The sequence below is a fragment of the Palaemon carinicauda genome, chromosome 44 (genome assembly GCF_036898095.1).
Source record: "Palaemon carinicauda isolate YSFRI2023 chromosome 44, ASM3689809v2, whole genome shotgun sequence".
Taxonomy (NCBI): Eukaryota; Metazoa; Arthropoda; class Malacostraca; order Decapoda; family Palaemonidae; genus Palaemon; species Palaemon carinicauda.
This window is the reverse complement of record NC_090768.1, coordinates 9,598,502-9,621,118: the sequence shown is the minus strand read 5'-3', so window position 1 is coordinate 9,621,118 and position 22,617 is coordinate 9,598,502. Positions and strand designations below refer to the sequence as shown.

General features: G+C 42.8%; 1 protein-coding gene across 1 annotated transcript; it reads right to left on the bottom strand.

Moving 5' to 3' along the window:
- Positions 1-1,677: 1,677 nt before the first annotated feature.
- On the bottom strand, positions 1,678-17,725 carry LOC137634212 (serine-rich adhesin for platelets-like). The gene is made up of 4 exons (XM_068366483.1): positions 17,663-17,725; positions 15,730-15,864; positions 14,575-14,918; positions 1,678-2,968 (listed from the first exon to the last, which is right to left on the bottom strand). The coding sequence occupies exons 1-4, from the start codon at positions 17,723-17,725 to the stop codon at positions 1,678-1,680; spliced, it is 1,833 nt and encodes a 610-aa protein (XP_068222584.1).
- Between the last annotated feature and the right edge of the window lie 4,892 nt (positions 17,726-22,617).

The window sequence follows — 22,617 nt, the reverse complement described above, 5'->3', positions numbered from 1 at the left end:
TCCTGCCACAGTCAATCAGAAAATCCATTCGTTCCAGGCATTCCCCACTGTCCTAAAATAGCTAAAAAAATATAAACAAACTACTCAATTATTCCAACGGTCTTTGTGTTATTTTTGTAAATTTATTATAAAATGTGATTTCTATATATTTATTTTAGTTGTGCCATGTATTCTCTAATGTGTATTTTAAATTTATCATCTTCTACGGAAATAATGTAAATTATTGTACATAGAATAGAATAAAATGTGATATTAATCTTAATTATATTAACGATGACTTTACAAACAATAAAAAAAAAATTCTGCTGCCAATTGCACGTCTTGGTCCATTTCTTAATAACGGGCGAAACAACTCCTATATTGACGGCGAAACGACTCCTATGTTGACAGCGAACAGACTCCACCAAGTATGGGTGCAATTAGGACGGCGAATCGACTTCAGCCGGGGGCGAAAGTGATTGACCGCGAAACCGACTGACGGCGAATCGACCATACCCCAAGGAATGACCTTCTCGAAGACATAAAATTTCTTGACGGAAGAGTGCAAGGGTTAGGTTTTTATTCAAGCGACTCAAAAGTAAAGAGTTGCAGGACCCGACGACCTCTGCAACAACGCTCTGTTTTCCAAGGGTAGTTCAAGGATGGTCAAACTTTGAGGGGACCCAATGTGTCGATTATTGGAGGTCTTCCCGTCTTTGACTTGAGCTCAACACCCTAATAAAAGTGGATTCAATTTCTGGGTTTTCTGTTTCTGTCAGTGCAGGCCCTGAATTGGGAGCTGTAAAGTTTATTGTGTTCTTGGACTCCTCCTTTTGGAGGTGAGGGGACTCATTTTTTCTGATGAGTAGTCTCAGGGTTTCTCCTTCCTCTCCAGTCCTATAACTAACCAAAACGATATCCTAAGGAAGTTGAAGCAGTTGCTTCCTCCTTAGGCTTAGATGTGCCATTTTGTTTTCGCGCAAGTCTTCAGCGACGGGGAGAAGGCTTGTACCACTAAAATCCTCACAGGATAACTCCAGGAAGACATGTGGACCAAATTGTCCTTGGGCTGCCTGTCTGAATTCATTGAGAAGTCCCTATTGTAGGCTTGCGGAGGCCTTCTACTTTTCTTTCCCGAATAAGAGGACAAATCTCTCTTCCTTGCCAGGTATAGGAATTGGGAAGATGGATGTCTCCTAGATGAAAAATTGGAATGCCATTTGTCGTCTGTCACTCAAGGAGTACCTTGAGGGCACTAAGCAAAGTAAATTCCCTAATAATCCTTGGGTTCTGAGTCCCATCTCAACAATAGGGAAATGAGACTGCGAATGTGATCTCCCTTAGAATGTATAAGCTTGTGGGGATCTGGAGTGTGAGGAACTAGCATACAAGGAACTAGTGCGTAGAGTCCTAGAACATGTGGATTGAGTACATAGGGTTCCAGCGCTTAGGGCTCTGGATCTTGATGAACTAGCGTGTAGGATTCTGGATCATGGAGAACTAGCACATAGGAATCCGGTGCATAGGTTTCCGGTCCACGAAGATTCCACAACAGCATGTGGGGATAAAGTGTGTGCACCCATCGCAAGGGATCCAGTGCATTTGGACCTAGCACAAAGGGATCCTGCACATAGGGTTTTGGTCTGTGGGGATTAAGCACTTCCACATCTTGCACATAGGGTTCCAGCACGTGGAAACTTAGCATGAGAATTTACTGTCTGCAACAACTCTGCATATGGATTTACTATCTGCAGCTGCTCTGTGCATGGAATTACTGTCTGCAGCTGCTCTGCGCATAGATTTACTGTCTGCAGCAGCTCTACACATGGATTTATTGTCTGCAGCAGCTCTGCGAATGGATTTACTATCTGCAACCACTCTGCGCATGAATTTACTGTCTGCAGCAGTTCTGCACATGGATTTACTGTCTGCAGCAGCTCTGCACATGGATTTACTATCTGCAGAAGCTCTGCACATGGAAGTACTGTCTGCAGCAGCTCTGCACATGGAATTACTGTCTGCAGTAGCTCTGTGCAAGGATTTCCTGTCTGTAGCAGCTCTGGGCATAGATTTACTGTCTGCAGCAGCTCTGTGCATGGATTTACTGTCTGCAGCTGCTCTGCGCATAGATTTACTGTCTGCAACAACTCTGCATATGGATTTACTATCTGCAACTGCTCTGTGCATGGAATTACTGTCTGCAGCTGCTCTGCGCATAGATTTACTGTCTGCAACAACTCTGCATATGGATTTACTATCTGCAGCTGCTCTGTGCATGGATTTACTGTCTGCAGCTGCTCTGCGCATAGATTTACTGTCTGCAACAACTCTGCATATGGGTTTACTATCTGCAGCTGCTCTGTGCATGGATTTACTGTCTACAGCTGCTCTGCGCATAGATTTACTGTCTGCAACAACTCTGCATATGGATTTACTATCTGCAGCTGCTCTGCGCATAGATTTACTGTCTGCAGCAGCTCTACACATGGATTTATTGTCTGCAGCAGCTCTGCGAATGGATTTACTATCTGCAACCACTCTGCGCATGAATTTACTGTCTGCAGCAGTTCTGCGCATGAATTTACTGTCTGCAGCAGTTCTGCACATGGATTTACTGTCTGCAGCAGTTCTGCACATGGATTTACTGTCTGCAGCAGTTCTGCGCATGAATTTACTGTCTGCAGCAGTTCTGCGCATGAATTTACTGTCTGCAGCAGTTCTGCACATGGATTTACTGTCTGCAGCAGCTCTGCACATGGATTTATTATCTGCAGAAGCTCTGCACATGGATTTACTGTCTGCAGCAGCTCTGCACATGGAATTACTGTCTGCAGTAGCTCTGTGCAAGGATTTCCTGTCTGTAGGCGCTCTGGGCATAGATTTACTGTCTGCAGCAGTTCTGTGCATGGATTTACAGTCTGCAGCACCTCTGCGCATGCATTTACTGTCTGAAGCAGCTCTGTGCATGGCTTTGCTGTCTGCAGCAGCTCTGCAAATGGAGACCCATGTGAGGAGACTTCTCACATGAGATTGATGCTGCTTGGATTAAATGCTTGGCTTAATTGCCTGGCTTGAAGCTGCTTGGATTAAATGCTTGGCTTAATTGCCTTGTTTGATGCTACTTGGATTAAATGCCTGGCTTAATTGTCCGGCTTGAAGCTACTTGGAATCAATGCTTGGCTTAATTACCTGGCTTGAAGCTGCTTGGATTAAATGCTTGGCTTAATTGCCAGGCTTGATTCTGCATGGATTACATGCTTGGCTTAATTGCCTGGATTGAAGCTCCTTGGATTAAATGTTTGGCTTGATTATGCTTACATAAAATGCTTGGCTTAATTACCTGGCTTGATACTGCTTGAATTAAATGCTTGGCTTAATTGCCTGGCTTGATGCTGCTTGGATTAATTGTCCGGGTTTAAACTGCTAGCATAAAATGCTTGGCTTAATAGCCTGGCTTGATGCTGTTTGGATTAAATGCTTGGCTTAATTGCCTGGCTTGAAGCTGCTTGGCTTAATTGCCTGGCTTGAAGCTGCTTGGATTAAATGCTTGGCTTAATTACCTGGCTTGATGCTGCTTGGATTAAAAGTTTGACTTAATTGCCAGGCTTGAAGCTACTTGGAATCAATGCTTGGCTTAATTGCCTGGCTTGAAGCTGCTTAGATTAAATGCTTGGCTTGATTCTGCTTGGATTAAATGCTTGGCTTAATTACCTGACTTGAAGCTGCTTGGATTAAATGCTTAGCTTAATTGTCTGGCTTGATTATGCTTGCATAAAATGGTTTGCTTAATTGCCTGGCTTGATGTCGCTTGGATTAAATGCTTGGCTTGAAGCTGCTTGCATAAAATGTTTGGCTTCATTGCCTGGCTTGATGCTGATTGCATTAAATGATTGGCTTAATTGCTTGGCTAGATGATACTTGCATTAAATGCTTGGCCTGATTCCCTGGCTTGATGGTGCTTGCATAAAATGCTTGGCTTAATTGCCAGGCTTGATGCTGCTTGGATGAAATGCTCGACTTAATTGCCTGGCTTGATGATGCTTGCATTAAATGTTTGCCTTAATTGCCTGGCTTGATACTGCTTACAATAAATGCTTGGCTTAATTACCTGGCTTGATGATGCTTGTGTAAAAGGCTTGGCTCAATTGCCTGGCTAGATGCTGATTTCATTAAATGCTTGGCTAAATTGCCTGGCTTGAAGCTGCTTGCATAAAATGCTTGGTTTAATTGTTTGGCTTGATGCTGTTTGCATTAAATGCTTGGCTTAATTGGCTAACTTGATGCTTGCATTAAATGCTTGGCTTAATTGGCTAACTTGATGCTTGCATTAAATGCTTGGCTTAATTGCCTGGCTTTGATGCTGCTTGGATTAAATGTGAAGGGTAAAGGGTCTTATAGTTCATTGAAATGAGAGGTGGCGGCAGGTATGCCGCCTACCTTCAACAGTGAACTGAGGAAGCATGGCTTCCTGTGCTGACAACATCGTCGGTGGCAGAGGAAGCATGGTTCCTTTGCTGACGACATCGTTGGCGGCAAGACAAGGGCACCCTGAGTTAGTCACTATCTAATTCAAAGCTGGAGGTAGAAAGAACTTTGTTCTACTCAACGGCGATGAAGAAAGACAGTGGTTGCCGCCTGTAGCGGCGGCACTCAAGGAGGGAGGAAGGGTTTAGCCTCTTCTCTCCGAGAGAGAATGAATATCGCAACTTATCTATAGATTCTAGAGAATGTAAATTCTCATCCAAATCGAGAAAGAATGATAGGGTGAGGGTAAACGTGGGGAATTACTTTACTAACGTATATATGAGCGAGATTAGCCTAGCTCTGGTAGGATTCCCAGCCAAGGTAGTTGGTACCACCGGGGTTCCCGCCGCATACGATAAGTAAAGTCACATAATAGGAAGAGTAATAATATTCATGTATGCAAAATCACCACTTGTATAATTTGCCTAAATAGCTAACATTATAGCTTAATACTGGGAATTGTCGCCTTACTGACTAAATAAAATGCGATTGTAACGGGCGACTGCAGTCGTAAAATGGCTGCCTCCAGTTCTCGGCAACGCTCAACCAAACACACTTAAATTATTGAAATTTAACTCTGAAAAGGGAGCTTAAAATTATACACAGGAAAGAATTAATACTCAACTTTCCAAAAGATGAAGATGCTGGAGATTGCATGATGAATATTCCAATAACTTGTAACAAAACACTGGGTTAACGTGGGAGCACAACTCGCTTAGAGAGCTGCAAGAAAGGGAATGGCGTCGCTGTAGTAATAGGGATGGATGTCCACCAGGTACCTAGAACGGCACCCCCTTCTTTTGCCACTCCTCTTCCCCCTTACATCAAAGAGTTAAATCTATTCATGGTGAAGATTGCTATGAGTCGTATCTAGTGTACGTCCTCTGATTTTATGCGATATCCTTTACTGGATACTCGCGCCAGGAGTTAGAATCCTGGAGACCTTCGGTTTAATTTTCTGGGAGTATCTCTGTAGCAAATATACCTTAGAGAGCTACCTAAAGGAACCTTCCATTAGGACGACATGGCCCGAGCCCAAAAAATGCTTGGCTTAATTGCTTGGCTTGATGCTGTTTGCATTAAATGCTTGGCTCAATTGCCTAACTTGATGATGCTTGCAGTAAATGCTTGGCTCACTTGCCTAATTTCATGATGCTTGCATTAAATTCTTGGCCTAATTGCTTGGCTTGATGCTGCTTGAATTAAATGCTTGCCTTAATTGCCTTGCTGGAAGCTGCTTGCATAAAATGCTTCCCTTAATTGCCTGGCTTGATGATGCTTGCATTAAATGCTTGGCTAATTGCCTGGCTTGATAATGCTTGCATTAAATGCTTGGCTTAATTGTCTGGCTTGATGCTGCTTGCATTAAATGCTTGGCTTAATTGTCTGGCTTGATGCTGCTTGGATTAAATGCTTGGCTTAATTGCCTGCCTTGAAGCTGCTTGCATTAAATGCTTGGCTTTATTTGGTGTCTGGTTATCTTTCCTGTGGACCACTATTAGATTAACATCCAACCTGACTACGTCTCATGGAGGTTGGAGAGAGGGAAGCATTAACAAACCTATTTCAGGACATAAAGTGGCAACCTCAGGCGTGGCAGGAAAATCTGCAAGTTTAATGCTTGGATCATTGAAATACGTTTCACCTGCTTTTCTTGTTTCTGCCTTTGGAGAAGAAGCTTTATGTGGTGTCTGGTTATCAGTCCTGTAGACCCCTATTTGAATAGCATCCAGACTGACTACATCTCATGGAGGTTGGAGAGAGGGAAGCATTAACAAGCCTATTTCAGGACATAAAGTGGCAACCTCAGGCGTGGCAGAAAAACCTGCAAGTTTAATGCCTGGATCATTGAAATAGGTTTCACCTGCTTTTCTTGTTTCTGCCTTTGGAGAAGCAGCTTTATGTGGTGTCTGGTTATCAGTCCTGTGGACCACTATTAGAATAGCATCCAGCCTGACTACGTCTCATGGAGGCTGGAGCGATTGATTTAATGATTTAGAGTTTTCAGGCATCCTGACATCTAAGGTCATTGACGCCGGTAACATTTAATTTATGCATACAAAAATAAAAAATAAAATTAAACAAAAAATAAAAGTATTTAATTAAAATCATAAAAGTTGAATGTCATAAAAGTTAAATAGTTTTCAGAAGACCTGCTTCTGAAATAAATCTAAAAATGCCACTTGCATAGTAGAACACATCATTTCCAAGTATCTTGGCAAGGATGAACCTGCCACCCTCACCTCAAGCCTCAAACAAATATCTATTCCTCAAGTTATTATAATTGGGGCATTCGGTCAACAAATGCCTCACTGTTAGAGGTACTAAACAGTTGTCACAATACGGTTGGTGTTGGCCCCTCAGCAGAAACTCGTGTGTCAACCGAGTGTGACCAATACGGAGACGACAAAGAGACGTCTCCCATTTTCGAGGCATCGTATTATACCTCCAAGGAAATATGACATTTGTTACCTCTTGCATTTTATTCCCATCTATGCTATCCCATTGCTGTTGCCATTTATTGCGAACCAATTTCTTGATGTCAGGTAAGATATCATTACAGGGAATGGGATACCTTCTTGGCAGCAACTCGGATGCAGCCTTCTAAGCCAGTGAATCTGCCTTCTCATTCCCAGACACACCTACATGTGCTGGAACCCAACAAAATCGAACTGTTATTCCTCTCCGTCCAATAATAAAAAGCCATTCTAAAATCTTTAAAACTAGAGGGTTATTAGAATTAAAAACTTCTATAGCTTGAAGGACACTCCTTGCATCACTAAAAATTGTAAAATTACCATCCTTACCCAACGCCATTTTCTCAATAGCGGTTAATATGCCATACAGTTCGGCAGTAAATATGGAAGCGGTCAGAGGAAGTGCACCTCTACAATTAAAACCATTACTATGTACTCCAAATCCACCGCCAGCATCAGATTTGGAGCCATCAGTATAGATAAAAGTTGATCCTCTATGTTCTTTAACATGTTCATTAAAAAGAGACCTGGCTTCTAGGTCTGACATATTCTTCTTATCTCCAATAAAATATTTACAAAAAGATATCTCTGGTAATTTCCAAGGAGGTGTTGATGATACCTTGAATGGAAGTACCTTACTTCTAATTATATCCAGACTATTTAATAATCGTTTCACCCGAAAGCCATAAGGTTGAGGAGATTTTGGGTGCAACTCAAAGTATGATGCGTGTCTTACAAGGCTTGCAGTCTGAAAGGCTAGAGAGTTAGGGAGTCTTTGCAATCTAAACCAATACCGAATAATGGAAGACATTCGGTAAAGGTCTAGAGGTAACTCTCCAACATCAACAAGGAGACTTGGGATAGGCGAGGTTTTAAAAGCTCCAGTAGACAATCTAATACCTGCATGATGTATCGAGTCTAATATTTTTAACCGGCTTGGGGTGGCTGAAGAATATATTTTACATCCATAACTAGTTTTGGAAAAAATCAAGGCCTTGTATAATTTTAAAATAGTATTGCGGTCTGCCCCCCATGATGTATGGGACAATACTTTTAAGATATTCAGAGCTTCAACACATTTAGCTTTTAACGCTTTTAAGTGAGAAACCCATGTAAGCCTACAATCAAATATCAAACCTAAAAATTTAGCTTCACTTGCACATGGTATCCGTTGACCTTTAATGTATATATCCGGGTCTGGATGTACTCCCCGGATACGATAAAAATGGACAATGGTAGTTTTACTTGTCGAGAACTTAAATCCATTCATGTCAGCCCACTGGATAATTTTATCAATAGAGAGTTGGATTTTTCTCTCAACCATTGCCATTCTAGTGCCAGCAAATGATATTGAGAGATCATCCACAAATAATGTTGAGAGAACATCCCGGGGAATGACTGAGGATATCCCATTAATTGCTAGTGCAAACAGGGTTACACTCAGCACACTCCCCTGAGGAACTCCTTCTTCCTGACACTTACTCTCTGATAAAGCTTCCCCTACTCTCACTTGAAAAACTCTATGCGAAAGAAATGACTGAATAAATAGTGGTAGTTCTCCTTTTAATCCTAGTTCATGAATTGTTTTAAGTATACCATATCTCCATGTGATATCATAAGCCTTTTCAAGGTCGAAAAAAACTGTCACATGGTGCTGTTTGGAAGCAAAGGCTTCACAAATAGAGGACTCAAGTCTTATCAACACATCAGTTGTTGAGTGCATTTTTCTGAATCCACATTGAATCGGTGATAAAATACCCTTCTTTACAAGGTACCACATCAACCTTACATTGACCATCTTCTCCATGATTTTACATAAACACGAAGTCAATGCAATAGGTCGATAGCTTGCTGCTAAAAACTTGTCCTTACCGGGTTTTAAAAAGGCTAAAATAATGGCTAGTTCCCAAACACTTGGGTAACTATGATCATGCCATATTCTATTAATAATACTTAAAATAAATAACTTTGTATTAAAACGTACATGTTTAACCATTGCATATGGAATTCCATCGGGTCCAGTAGCTGTATCGTTGCAAGTAGCGAGTGCGGAATCAAGTTCTCTTTCAGTAAAAGGAGAATTATACGATTCTTCCCTTCCTGTTGCAAAATTTAAAATTTTTTTTTCTTCAATGCTCCTGTACTGGTGACCAGGAGCTGCTACACTCTTGCATGATACATTTGAAAAATGGTCAGCCAGGGCATTGCTAACTTCATTTCCTTCAGTCACAAACTGACCATTAACTTTCAACACTGGTGGTGGGTTCGGGGTAAATTTGCCTGCAATTTTTTTTTATTTTCCTCCATACAGAAGATGGTGGTGTTCTACTGTTAATGGAGGAAACAAAAGCCACCCAAGATTGGCGTCTAGCTTCTTTCATGGCACGACGGAACTGTGCTCTACATTTTTTTGTATGATATCAAATTTTCATCAGTACGGCGTCTACGCAATCTAGTCAGGGATTTTCTGGTGGCTCTGTGCAAGGCTGTTAATTCTGAGGACCACCACGGGACTGGTCGTCTTTTGAATAGTCCTGTGGTTTTGGGAATCGAATTGATTCCTGCTGTATGAAGAGTTCCATTCAGTAGGTCTATGGCATCATCAATACTTTCAAACTGTTCTGCTCTCCCTTCGATTTCACTTAGCTCACAAAATTTAACCCAGTCTGCCTTGTCTAGATTCCAACGTGGCGATCTTTGCAAAGGCGGACCCTTGTTGGTGTTTATAATGATTGGTGCATGATCACTAGTATGCCAATCATCTAATGTCCTCCAATCAAAATCAAGAAGGCAGTTAGAGCTTGAAATTGAAAGGTCAATGCATGACAAAGTACCAGTCTGAACATGGAAGTGCGTGGGCTCTCATGTATTAAGGAGTCCCACATCCTCATTCTCCACAATTGATGAGATAATATTGCCCCTTGTGTTGGCCAAAACATCACCCCATAAAGGATGTCTACCATTCATATCTCCCAGTAAGAGAAAAGGTTGAGGGAGTTGTTGAATGACCTCTGCTAAATCATCATATAAAATATTATCATTTGGAGGTAAGTACAGAGAGCAAATTGTATATTTTCTCCCTATATAAATTTGTACAACAACTGCCTGCAGGGTTGTACATATAGACATAGGTATTTGGGGAACATCTCGACGAATGTATATGAGACTTCCGCTATGGCTCCCTGCTTGTTGATTATATGGTGTTCTATAGCTAACATACTCTCGAGGACTAGGAGTGTTAGAATCAAGCATATTTTCCTGTAGACATACAATTATGGGGGAATGTTCATGAATTAGGAGCTTAAGTTCTTCATATTTCGCCCTCAAACCCTGACAGTTCCATTGCAAAATGGAGGAGAAAACTATGGATTATTTCTGGAAGACATCTTGGATGAGGTCTTCCCATTGTTGACGTGGATGGTGGACCTCAACTTGAATTTATGATTTATTCAGTTTATCTTCTGGTTCATTAGAAACATCAACAGACAAAACATCAAATTTATTTGATGTCATAACCTTAACGTTTCTAATGGAGGGTGGAGAGAGAGATGGAGGTCTCTCTCTTTTCCTATTTATCGGTGGTGAGGATTTACCAGGTTTTTGCACCTTCCCTACCACAGGTGCACCTGGTAACTTTGTTTCGGGTGGAACTTCCATCAAATCAGGCAAGGACATGGCCTGAGAGAGGTTAGTACTATTGCTGGTAATGGGGGATGAAGTTTGTATAGAAGTGGGCAGTGTCGCAGTTTTAATACACAGTGGCAAAGCCTTAGAAGGCAATATGCTTACCTTGTCACGTAAAACTTTACTATCATTAGATGATGTATTTCTTTACTTGGAATTACTGGCAGCACTATGTGGGTTCGATGTCTCCTGTGGTATATTTTCTCTTGATTTCAGTGCCTTTGCATAGCTGTTTGGTTTTTTCAGTAGTCTTTTGGCATGTCCTACACTTATGTGTTCTACACTGGATTTGTTGAGGGCTGCTTCTTCAAACTTATAAATCTTGCAGCTCCTGTCAGTGGATTTATGGTTTGAATTGCAATTCAAACAGCTGGGCTCAAGAGTACACTCTCCATGATAAGGACTGGCACAGATGCTACACATTTTTTCATTTTTACAAACTTTATAAGGATGTCCAAATTTGAAACATTTGAAGCATTGTAAGGGCTTTTGTTTAAAAGGTAAAACTTTCATTCTTTCATTTTCAATATCGATGTGGAAAGGCACATCAGCATCCTGGAAAGTAAGGATAATCATTGACGTCCCAGGAATCTTATGCACTCTCCACACTGTTAATGGGCACATGGCTAGTATTTCCTCTTCTGTAAATTCGTACAGATCTTTATTAAAGACTACTCCCCTTCCGTAACTAAAGTTTAGGTGGGGTTTGACATCTAACATATCCTCATTACTGCTTATCGTAAGGTTAGACAGTATTACTGATTGCGTGTATGATTTTGCATGGATTAGGAAGCTATTTTTCCCAAAGCGAGATATATCACCTGGTGCAATGGTTCCTACCTTTTTCTGAATTAGTTTGCTAATCTTAAAATAATTCCCATAACTCCCTTTAGGCTCGGCAACAAGCCACATTGGTGGTTTTGGCTTTCTTTGGGGGAGCATAGTTAAATCGATATCTTTCTCAAACCAGTCAGCAGGTCTATATACATCCAAACTGTTTGGCATCTTATCACATAGGGCACCCATGACATTTAAGTTATTAATTTTGATATCATTGATGTTACATATTGCATTGAATGCTTCTTCATGATTATTATAAGTTATCCATGAATGCCATTTTTCATTTTCAAGTTTCATTCATATAAAGCATCTAAATGCTTTATATATCATATCATAATCAGTATTTATTGGAATTTGGGTAACATGAAGGATTCTTAGTTTCCCTTTGTTACCTGACTTAATTGGTTTTAAAACATTAGTATAGGGGTCCTTTTTTGTTCCTGGGTCGTCAACAGAATTTTCCTTAATTGAATTAGCAGAGGTTGTCAACAGTGCCGGGGGAGAGTCAGCGTATCCAGGGGATGGGGGTTCGTTACTTAAAGAATCCATTAGACGAGAGAGAGAGAGAAAAGGGTTAGTTTGATGTACCTGCTCGAGAATGTTAGGCCATCACACGTCAGAAAGGAAATTTGCGCTCTCCACTATCGGCACAATGAGAGTATGCTTCCCAGATGGTCCACTCCATACCCTACCCGAAAGATAGCATCAAAACAGATATAGAGGCACAGGTGTAAGCTGAACCCGCCTGTTAGGACTGAGACCAAGAAATTATGGAATCATCCTCCCCATATCTGTAATGACGGGCTTCCGGCCAAAAGCAGAGAGTCCTACCCCAAGCATTGGATCCCCCTGGATTCCGAAGACCCAACACTTGAGAATAGTTCCGCCAAAAAGGTCCAAACCATCTTCGGGATGGCTGAAATCATCCAATACTCTCACATATAGCTTTGAATGCAAACACCTCCCAACCGTGATACCTCCTCCCACTCATCAAAGCACGCAGCAATAAAGGATGTATGAACATCCCCGCCAGGGCTACAATGGACGTAGAAACATCCAAGACATTGGAAAAAAAAAATAATAATAAATATATATGTACATAATATATACACATATAATGAGGGAAATTTTTTTCATAGAGTTTGGAAAGTAAGACGAAAGAAAGTTTATGAAATTAGTGCACCAATATTAATCAACATAATATTGGTGCATTTGAGTCTGTAAACTCATCTCTCCCCTAACAGAATATCCACTACCTAGATGCAGTTACCTAAGACCATAACAACACTACATTGTTTCCATGTAATCCACTAACTGTACTGTAAGTTTTATTACAGTAAAATTACAGTATGGTACTGTATAGACTACTATTTTTACAACATTCCCTTAATAACTTAAATCATCTCTAACACTAAATAAACTGTACTCCTAATTATGACAAATTTGAAAGTAATTTGCCTTTTTCCTAATGATACAAACCTGTAGCTACTTACATAACTGGAAGTCTAGCCTTACGACTTTTAGCGAGGTGTAATCACCCTACCGTTAGTTAATGAGGGTGTAGGAGGGGTAGCCAGCTACCCCTCTCTCACCCATACACACACAACTGTGTTGTATAGTCACTTTTTACAGTATTACAAGGAGGACTTATCGGGGGACAAGTAATGGCAGGCCAATTTGTATAAATAGCTACAGGTTTGTATCATTAGGTAAAACACAAATCACTTTCAAAATTGTCATTTGTTCTGACACTAATATAAACATACGCTATTTATAGGGATTGACTCGCCCCTTAGGAGGGTGGAAGTCCGAACCAACTGGCTGGTCTTTAACCCAGGGTTTTCCTATACGTGCTCTGCATGTAACAGGGAGAATACATGACAACTCGCTAAACAATTCAAGCAAAGCGCAGTTAGTGGCCTGAGCAATCTGTGTGATTGTGTGATACTAGCGGTGTGAATAGTCTAGGTTAGAATTCTCAGAAATGCAGGAATCTTAGAATAAACCATAGACGTTACCCAATCCAGGGGTTATGGGGATGTAACAAGTATATCTCTCTATACCAGGTTGGAGAAGGGAAATGGTTCTCCCTGCAGACAGCAGAGGCCAGCTTTACAGAGTACTGTAGATGTTGTTACCCCACAGGGTGGAAGATGAAAGAAAGAACCAGTCATTCTTTCTTATTCATCCCAGACTTAAAAATGGTTAAACTCTGCCCGAGGTGTTTAAATTATTTATTGTGTAGCCACCACAAGGTCACTGGAGAACGTCTCCATGTTCATGTGTCACTTCTTGCAGGAAGTGGGCAGTGAAGGCCACACGACTTCTAAATGGCCGTTGACAAGGCCTGCGTCACAAAGTAGCTTTCATAAGGAGAAGGATCAGGAATCAATGCTTGGTCCATGACCTTGCAAATCCAAGCCAAGAATGTGTTCTTGGTGATCCTTCTCTTGACCTTCCCCAAGCTGATGAAGAATGACGACACTCGGGGGACAAGCTCTTGTAGTTTCCTTAGGGTAGTGACCCCAGTTTCTCTCTGGCATAGTAGCTATTGATCTGGATCATTGGTCATGCTACAAAGGACTCCCAACCCAAAGGGCTAGAACTCTTGGATCCGAGCTGCCAGGAATGAAGTCAAGTATTACCTGGCCCCTCGCCATGAATGAGACATTGAGGGGGGCCCATGGGGTTCGCAGACTCTCTTGGCCGAAGACAGGAGGGGGAGACCTGTCATCATGATCAAGTAAAGATCTGCTGCTTGGAGTCCTGGTTTGTAGGGGGCCAACTTTGAGGACCGAAGGACCCAAACCATGCCCCCTGAAGGAGGTGTCCTTCCGACTGATGGCAGGTATGCTCCAAACTCCATATGAAGAGAGGCGATGCGGACATAAAGGAAAGGTTGATTACTTTCAGTATGAACGCGAGGCTCAAAGACTAGCGGTAGCCTATTATCGTCGAGACTGAGAGAAGCTCTCCTCTCAAAGGTAAACGAAGAACTCCACTATAGCTGAAATAGTGCCATCAAAGGGAGAGATACTCCTCCCACAATACCAACAATGGTTCAATTGACCTGGTAGACAGATGTCGAAGATATACGCAGGAATCCAGACATCCTCTTCGCAACTTGTTGCAGAAAGGACTCTCTGAGAAAGCGGAGATATGGCTTTGTAAAAGATGTTCACATGTGGCTGTTAGTGTAGAGGGAGTTCTCTTGGGATTTCTGTTGGGAGTTGCAGATGAGTCTTGCTGACAAGACGAGTCTGATGGGTGAGAAGAGTCTTTAGCAATACAAGACTGCTGACGACAATGCCTGCTCCCGAAGAGCAAGGGCGAGGAATGGATGAATCCAATTACAGCAAGATCTCTTGGGATTTCCATCGAGAGTTGTAGATGGGTCAGCTGGGCATGACAAGTCTGCAGGGCAAAAAGAGTTGTTTAGAAAAGACAAGATTGCTCAGGACTAGGCCAGCTCTGAAGAGCAATCCCCAGAAGAGGAGACCAAACAGGTGAAGGAAGCCTTTCCCACAGATGGAAAAAAAGAGACCAACATCTGCTGACACTGTCGGCGCTTCTTCCCACAGGCGGGAAGATTGCTGAACAGTGGCTGGTGAAGGGACTCTCCCTTGGAAGGGGAGTACACAAATCCAGCTCCAACCGGAGGAATCCCCCGAAGGGGAGACCAAACAGGCGAAGGAAGTCTCTCCCACGGACGGGAAAAGGTGACCAACACCTGCTGCCGCAGTCGGCGATTCTCACCGCAAGTAGGAAGATTTCTGACCAGTGCCTGATGGAGGGATTCTCCCTTGGAAAGGAAAGTTCCAACACTTGGAGGCAAACCTCCTGGCTGCACACACTGTTTCCCATCAACGAGTTCTAGCTCAAGTTGAAAGTCGACCTCGAGCTTTGCCTGAGAAATGTAGCCGAAGCTTGTTTCTGGGTTAGCCCCCGAAGGGATTACCCCTTATCCGTTAGGATGGCTGCCCTCATTTCTAAGAGATTTAAATGACGGTACAGTTAGGACTCTAACCAGAGTCCGGAGGCTGAGCGGTACAGTATTTGACACCCAACATTTTTTTGACGCATCTGAGGGGAGCGTCAAATCTGGGGAAGGGACGAGGTCGACTCCTAGGCAGAGATTCCTGTTTTTCAACCATCTTCTTAGGTCCATCTCCTGCCTGGGCCGAGTAGACACCAGAGAAAAGGGAGATCCCTCGAGCTGAATTACCTGGGACCTGGCTGCACCTGAAGAGGTTGGATTCGAAGGAGTCCAATGCAGCTTGACGAACCAGAGTGAAACAGTGAAAGTGCGCCTCATAGAGGGAAGAGACTGTTGGCATCTTAGGTCATGGATCCTGTGAATCTGTGGAATTGCGATGAAGATGTCTAAGGGTACCAGTTTCTGAAAAGGAAGCTGCGATACCTCTCGAGACTTACTTTAATCCTCAGATCACGGTAAACTCAAGGAGTTTTCTCAGCGGTGACGAAGGTAAGCCATCAAGTCAGTTAGCATCAGCCAGTCTTCCTGAAGTCTTCGGAAACAAAGCTAATCTCAACAGACAAGGTTGACACTACGGTAAAATCTCTCGTGAAAAACCTGAGGTGCTATCAAAACTGAAGCACCGCACCTGACATGGGTGCCTGTATGATCGAAGACACATCCTTGATGTCGGATGTCCTGGAATCTAGCAATTCCTAGTGGTCAAATGTGCACAGGAAGTCCTGTGGGGTAACTGCTTGTTTGACCGTATGCCTGCTCGCCAAACAGAGTTATGAACCAACTTGTTCCGGGAGGAGAGGACGGAATTGGAAACTTCTATAGGAAGAACCGACTATAGAAGCTCTGATACCTTGATGAAACACGTCGTTCTGCCAAAAAGACGTAATGCCTCAGCAGGGAGTTTGACCGGATGTTCGGATCACATAGCTTAAAGAGAGGACCGTCCTCCAGTGGAGGCTTGTGATAAGTACTGAAGAACTGCAGCCGCCCCTATTTTTATTTGATATTAATATTTAATATAATGATTTTTTCTTTAATTCTTTCTTTATACTTGTGCAATATATAATGCTTAAGCTTAATGTCAGTAGCCATCCTTCCCTCTATGCAAAAAAAAAAAAAAATCATTGCATGGAACTATGCACCTCAAAGTTCCAGCTGCTAGGTGTTTGGTTGTTGTGCACATGCACACTGGAAGCTACACATGAGTCTGAGCCACGGGTTGAGAGGAGAGAGAGCACTGTCGTTTTCACAGTGCCGACGTTGGAGTGTTGGGGGAGGGTACTTTTTATATTATTCCATGAGGGTTGTGCTAGAAAACTGTGTACAGTATTATATTCTTGAAAGTAATAAAATGTTAACTTGGATAACATCCTACTTCCAGCTTTTCTATTGGATTCAATTTTTTCGGTTTTCTTGACAATTCCCATGACTAGGCTACAACAAAGGCAAAATGCTGCTTTCCAATGCTGAAAACAATAAAAAAAAAAAGTTTAAAAAGCACTATGAATTCGGAAAGAATAAATTCCCCTGGAGTGCTTTCAGTGAAGAAAAAAATTTGTCAATTATCGGTTATCCGGGGATCAAGGAGAAAATAAATCTCAACATTCATATTAAAACAAAAAAAATTTATTTAATTTTTAAATGTATGGATCAAGCTTGAACGGTAACAATATATGTTATGGCAAGTAAAAAATTATATGATTTTGTTCTTATAGGATTCTATCAAGTTTTTTAAATAAATTTTCTTAGGACGTTGTGTTTCCTTTCACAATATTAAAACAAAGGCTACAATATTTTGCAGCAGCACCCAGACTGATTTTAGCCACGATCCGCCACTGCCGCCTTCACACATCAACAGGTGGGTGGAGGAAGAGAATGATGTGTATGCTCTTATAGCTGAGCTGAGAATTCTCTGTCCTTGTCGAAAAGAGATGCTACTCCGAACTCGAAGGAGGAGATTACCCACTACAGGGCAAACCTAAGTCGAGGACAAGAAACCGAGTTATTCCTTGATAAGAACATCGGCTGAGGATAAACTCAGGTTGCGGGAGAACGTTATCGTCAGTGGGTTACCAAACAAGACCAAGATCAAGCTAAGGGTTGGCTGTACAGTATATGCCTCTCCGAAGGACAACCCTAACGAATGGAGGATTGAAGTTACTTGAACAAATTCCGAGGGAGTGTAAGCCAATGGAGACAGAGAAAGAAGAGATGCAAACAGCATCTGGTGTTTTCAGGTGGTCACCCACCCAAGTATTGACCAGACCCCAAGTTGCTTAAATTGATGTATCAGCATCCTCATTAGCTCCGGACCTCCCTTGATTAACTTCGCTGGTCCAAAGAATATCCGCAACTCAGTTTCTATAGCCGTAGAGTAAGCCAGAGCTGAATTCAATCCCCCTAGAACAGAGGGAATGAAACATGGAATAACCCCATGGAGTTATGTTTCCCGATGCAGGTATGAAGGACCGAGGATAGGTTCCAAGGAATTGGCGCAAGACCCGTGACAGAGATGCGACAAGTTCTCAAACTTGAGGAGAGAAGTAAACAACCCCTTCATAATGTGATTTTTCAGTTGCAACTCTTACTGTATGGCACTTTGACACAACTTACACGAGCCATATATTTTTCCAACTGGTTTTCTTGTGTTCGTTATGTATTTCTGACCATACTTATTTTATATTGCTGTAAATCAGTCATATTTGCCATTTCGCCACCCACTCCCAAAACCCGGTTTCCCCATGGGATCCTCCCTAGTTGTTTTTATAAAAGGTAAAAAAACTCATGAGGGTGGTTTGCACTAATCATGGTCAGAAATGCATAAAATGTTATTTTCATTAGTAAAATAAATTTTTGAATATACTTACCCGATAATCATGTAGCTGTCAACTCCGTTGCCCGACAGAATTCTACGGAAGGGATACGCCAGCGATCGCTATACAAGAGGGGGGTGTACTCACAAGCGCCACCTGTGGCCAGGTACTGCAGTACTTCTTGTTGACACCACTTCAATTTTTCCTCGGTCCACTGGTTCTATGGGGAGGAAGGGTGGGTCAATTAAATCATGATTATCGGGTAAGTATATTCAAAAATTTATTTTACTAATGAAAATAACATTTTTCAATATTAAACTTACCCGATAATCATGTAGCTGATTCACACCCAGGGAGGTGGGTGAAAACCAGTGTACATGTATATCAAGAAGCTAAGTATCCCGTATTTCATATTATCAGTTATTCAAAATAACAATGAAATTACAAGTACCTGGTAAGGAAGTCGACTTAAGCCATTACTCTGCCTTAAATAAGTTCGTCTTCCTTACTGAGCGCAGCGTTCCTCTTAGGAGGCTGAACAACTCTAAGGTGCTGAAGTATCAAGGGCTGCAACCCATACTAAAGGACCTCATCACAACCTTTAACCTCGGCGCTTCTCAAGAAAGAATTGACCACCCGCCAAATCAACAAGGATGTGGAAGGCTTCTTAGCCGACCGTACAACCCATAAAAAGTATTCAAGAGAAAGGTTAAAAGGTTATGGGATTATGGGAATGTAGTGGCTGAGCCCTCGCCTACTACTGCATTCGTTGCTACGAATGGTCCCAGGGTGTAGCAGTACTCGTAAAGAGACTGGACATCTTTGAGATAGAATGATGCGAACACTGACTTGCTTCTCCAATAGGTTGCATCATAACACTCTGCAGAGAATGGTTCTGTTTGAAGGCCACTGAAGTAGCCACAGCTCCCACTTCATGTGTCCTTACCTTCAGCAAAGCAAGGTCTTCTTCCTTCAGATGAGAATGTGCTTCCCTAATCAGAAGCCTGAATAGTAAGAAACTGAGTTCTTAGAACTTGGGAAAGAAGGTTTCTTGATAGCACACCATAAGGCTTCTGATTGTCCTCGTAAAGGTTAAGACCTTTTTAGATTGTACCTAAGAGCTCTAACTGGGCAAAGTACTCTCTCCAGTTCATTCCCCACCAAGTTGGACAGGCTTGGGATCTCGAACGACTTAGGCCAAGGACGTGAAGGAAGCTCGTTTAGCAAAAACCGAGCTGCAAGGAACATGTAGCCGTTTCAGATGTGAAAACAATGATCCTGCTGAAGGCGTGGATCTCACTTACTCTTTTAGCTGTTGTCAAGCACACGAGGAAAAGAGTTTTTAATGTGAGGTCCTAAAAAGAGGCTGATTGGAGAGGTTCAAATCTTGATGACATAAGGAACCTTAGGACCACGTCTAGATTCCAGCCTGGAGTGGACAACCGACGTTCCTTTGAGGTCACAAAAGACCTAGGGATCTTTGTTGGTTGAAAGATCCAAGCCTCTGTGGCGGAAAACCGCTGCCAACATACTTCTGTAACCCTTGATCGTAGGAGCTGAAAGGGATCTTACTTTCCTTAGATGTAACAGGAAGTCAGCAATCTGGGTTACAGTGGTACTGGTTGAGGAAACTGCATTGGTCTTGTACCAGCTACGGAAGACTTCCCCTTGAGACTGATAGATTCTGAGAGTGGATGTTCTCCTTGCTCTGGCAAACGCTCTGGCTGCCTCCTTCGAAAAGCCCCTAGCTCTTGAGAGTCTTTCGAAAGTCTGAAGGCAGTCAGACGAAGAGCGTGGAGGTTTGGGAGTACCTTCTTTACGTGAGGTTGACGTAGAAGGTTCACTCCTAGAGGAAGAGTCCTGGGAATGTCGACCAGCCATTGCAGTACCTCTATGAACCATTCTCTCGCGGGCCAGAGCGGAGCCAATCCACGTCAGCCGTGTCCCTTTGCGAGAGGAGAACTTCTGAAGTACCCTGTTGACAATCTAAAACGGCGGGAATGCATACAGGTCGAGATGGGACCAATCCAGCAGAAAAGCATCCACGTGAACTGCTGCTGGGTCTGGAATCGGAGAACAATACAACAGGAGTCTCTAGGTTATCGAGGTAGCGAACAGATCTAAGGTTGGCTGACCCCACAGGGCCCAAAGTCTGCTGCAAACACTCTTGTGAAGGGTCCACTCTGTGGGGATGACCTGACCCTTCCGGCTGAGGCGATCTGCCATGACATTCATACCGCCCTGAATGAACCTCGTTACCAGTGTGAGCTTTCGATCTTTTGACCAGATGAGGAGGTCCCTTGCAATCTAGAACAACTTCCACGAAAGAGTCCCTCCCTGCTTGAAGATGTAAGCCAGGGCTGTGGTGTTGTCAGAGTCCACCTCCACCACCTTGTTAAGCTGGAGGGACTTGAAGTTTATCAAGGCCAGAAGAACCGCCAATAACTCCTTGCAATTGATGTGAAGTGTCCTTTGCTCCTGATTCCATGTTCCCGAGCATTCCTGTCCGTCCAAAGTCGCACCCCAGCCCGTGTCTGATGCGTCCGAGAGGAGACGGCGGTCGGGTTTCTGAACAGCCAAAAGTAGACTTCCTTGAGAAGAAAGCTGTTCTTACACCACGCGAGAGAAGACCTCCTCTCTTCGGAAACAAGAACTGAGACCGTCTCTAGCGTCATGTCCTTTATCCAGTGAGCAGCTAGATGATACTGAAGGGGGGGGAGGTGGAGTCTCCCTAACACGATGAACAGGGCCAGCGATGAAAGTGTCCCTGTTAGACTCATCCACTACCTGACTGAGCATCGGTTCCTCTTCAGCATGCTCTGGATGCATTCTAGGGCTTGGAAGATCCTTGGGGCCGACGGAAAAGCCCGAAAAGCTCGACTCTGAAGATCCATACCCAGGTAGACAATGGTCTGGGATGGGACGAGCTGAGACTCCTCAAAATTGACCAGGAGGCCCAGTTCCTTGGTCAGATCCATAGTCCATCTGAGAATCTCCAGACAGCGACGACTTGTGGGAGCTCTTAAAAGCCAGTCGTCTGACGGAGCCGGACACAAGATCATGGTACTGCTGCACAGTCTGTGAACTGTCAACCATGGGGAAGCGAGGAAGTACAGTGACAACCCGAAGCTGTCTAGACTGTCTGGGTCGTATAGACAACTCCTTATCGGGTTGCTGAGGTTGCCGCACTGCGTCACAACAAGTCACTTCTGCTGGTTGTTGAACGTCTTCCCAGTGACACACTGACTCCGTAAACTAAAAATCCTCTAACAAGGACTAAGCTTGGACTGCATGTCTTGCAACACAGCTCAAGGTCTATGGGAGCAGGTGTGTTAACAGACGGGGTTAGCGACTGAAGTGGAACCATTACCTTCCCTGGAAGCATGTTATGCTTAAATAAAAGTCCATAGGAGGCTACGCAGCAAAAGGCTCCTCTCCAAATGACAGAGTCCTCAAGGGAATATCAGAAGGAGGGAGAAAAGCACTTTCTCATCTACAGGGACCATATCCGAGAAAAGCTAAGTTCTCTCAGTGAGGGTTTCACTGGTGCAAAAGCAGCAGACTAGAAGGCAACGTTATGAAACTGCTTGACAGTCTAGTGAGTTGGCAACAACCAAAGATGTGTGACTGAGAAGCATGCGGTAAGGTATGTAGAGCATGCTGTATGTAGAGCATGCTGTATGCAGAGCATGCTGTATGTAGAGCATGCTGTAAGAGAAGCAGAGCATGTTGCATGGCGTGTAACATTTCTCAGAAATTCCATGACCAGTGCTAGATTGAGTAATATCGCATTACTGTCCATTGAAAGTGCACGTGCCGAGGGAATTGATTTAGACTGTTTTGTTGATGAATTTGATAGCAGGCATGATAATCGTAGAATTAAGCTGCACTAAATATACGATCTATAATCTACTTCACCTCAGGACAGGGAAACTCGCCCTGTTGGCAACACTGCATTACTTCATGCCTGCTTGCATGGGGTTTTAATATCAACATAATATTTACATTACATTCTTAACTCATGATTCATTTTTGTTTTGAAGATATATTGCCATATTTGCGATTTGTTAAAAATATATTGCAAGGAATACATATATATTTTTTTTATTTAAGTAATACGAATAACCTCCATTATCATAATGTTTGTGTAGGCATACATGTATATGATTACAAATGCAAGTTATGAAAGTAATGAGGTGTTATTATTGTCATTTGTTATTTCAAAGTTGAATGGGAAGAGGCTCAAGTTGAGGAGAAAGTGGCAGATGCATGCGTTGAGGTGGCTGACTCCTAGCATGAGTTT

Excerpts from the sequence above, each read along its gene's own strand:
- LOC137634212 (XM_068366483.1), bottom strand. The coding sequence starts at position 17,725 with ATGCTGTTTGCATCTCTTCTTTCTCTGTCTCCATTGGCTTACACTCCC. Across the intron at positions 14,919-15,729 it reads CAGGTGCAGCCAGGTCCCAG|ACTTGTCATGCCCAGCTGAC; the intron begins GTAATTCAGCTC and ends TTTGCCCTGCAG. Across the intron at positions 2,969-14,574 it reads CTTCGACATCTGTCTACCAG|AGCTGCTGCAGACAGCAAAG; the intron begins GTCAATTGAACC and ends CTCCATTTGCAG.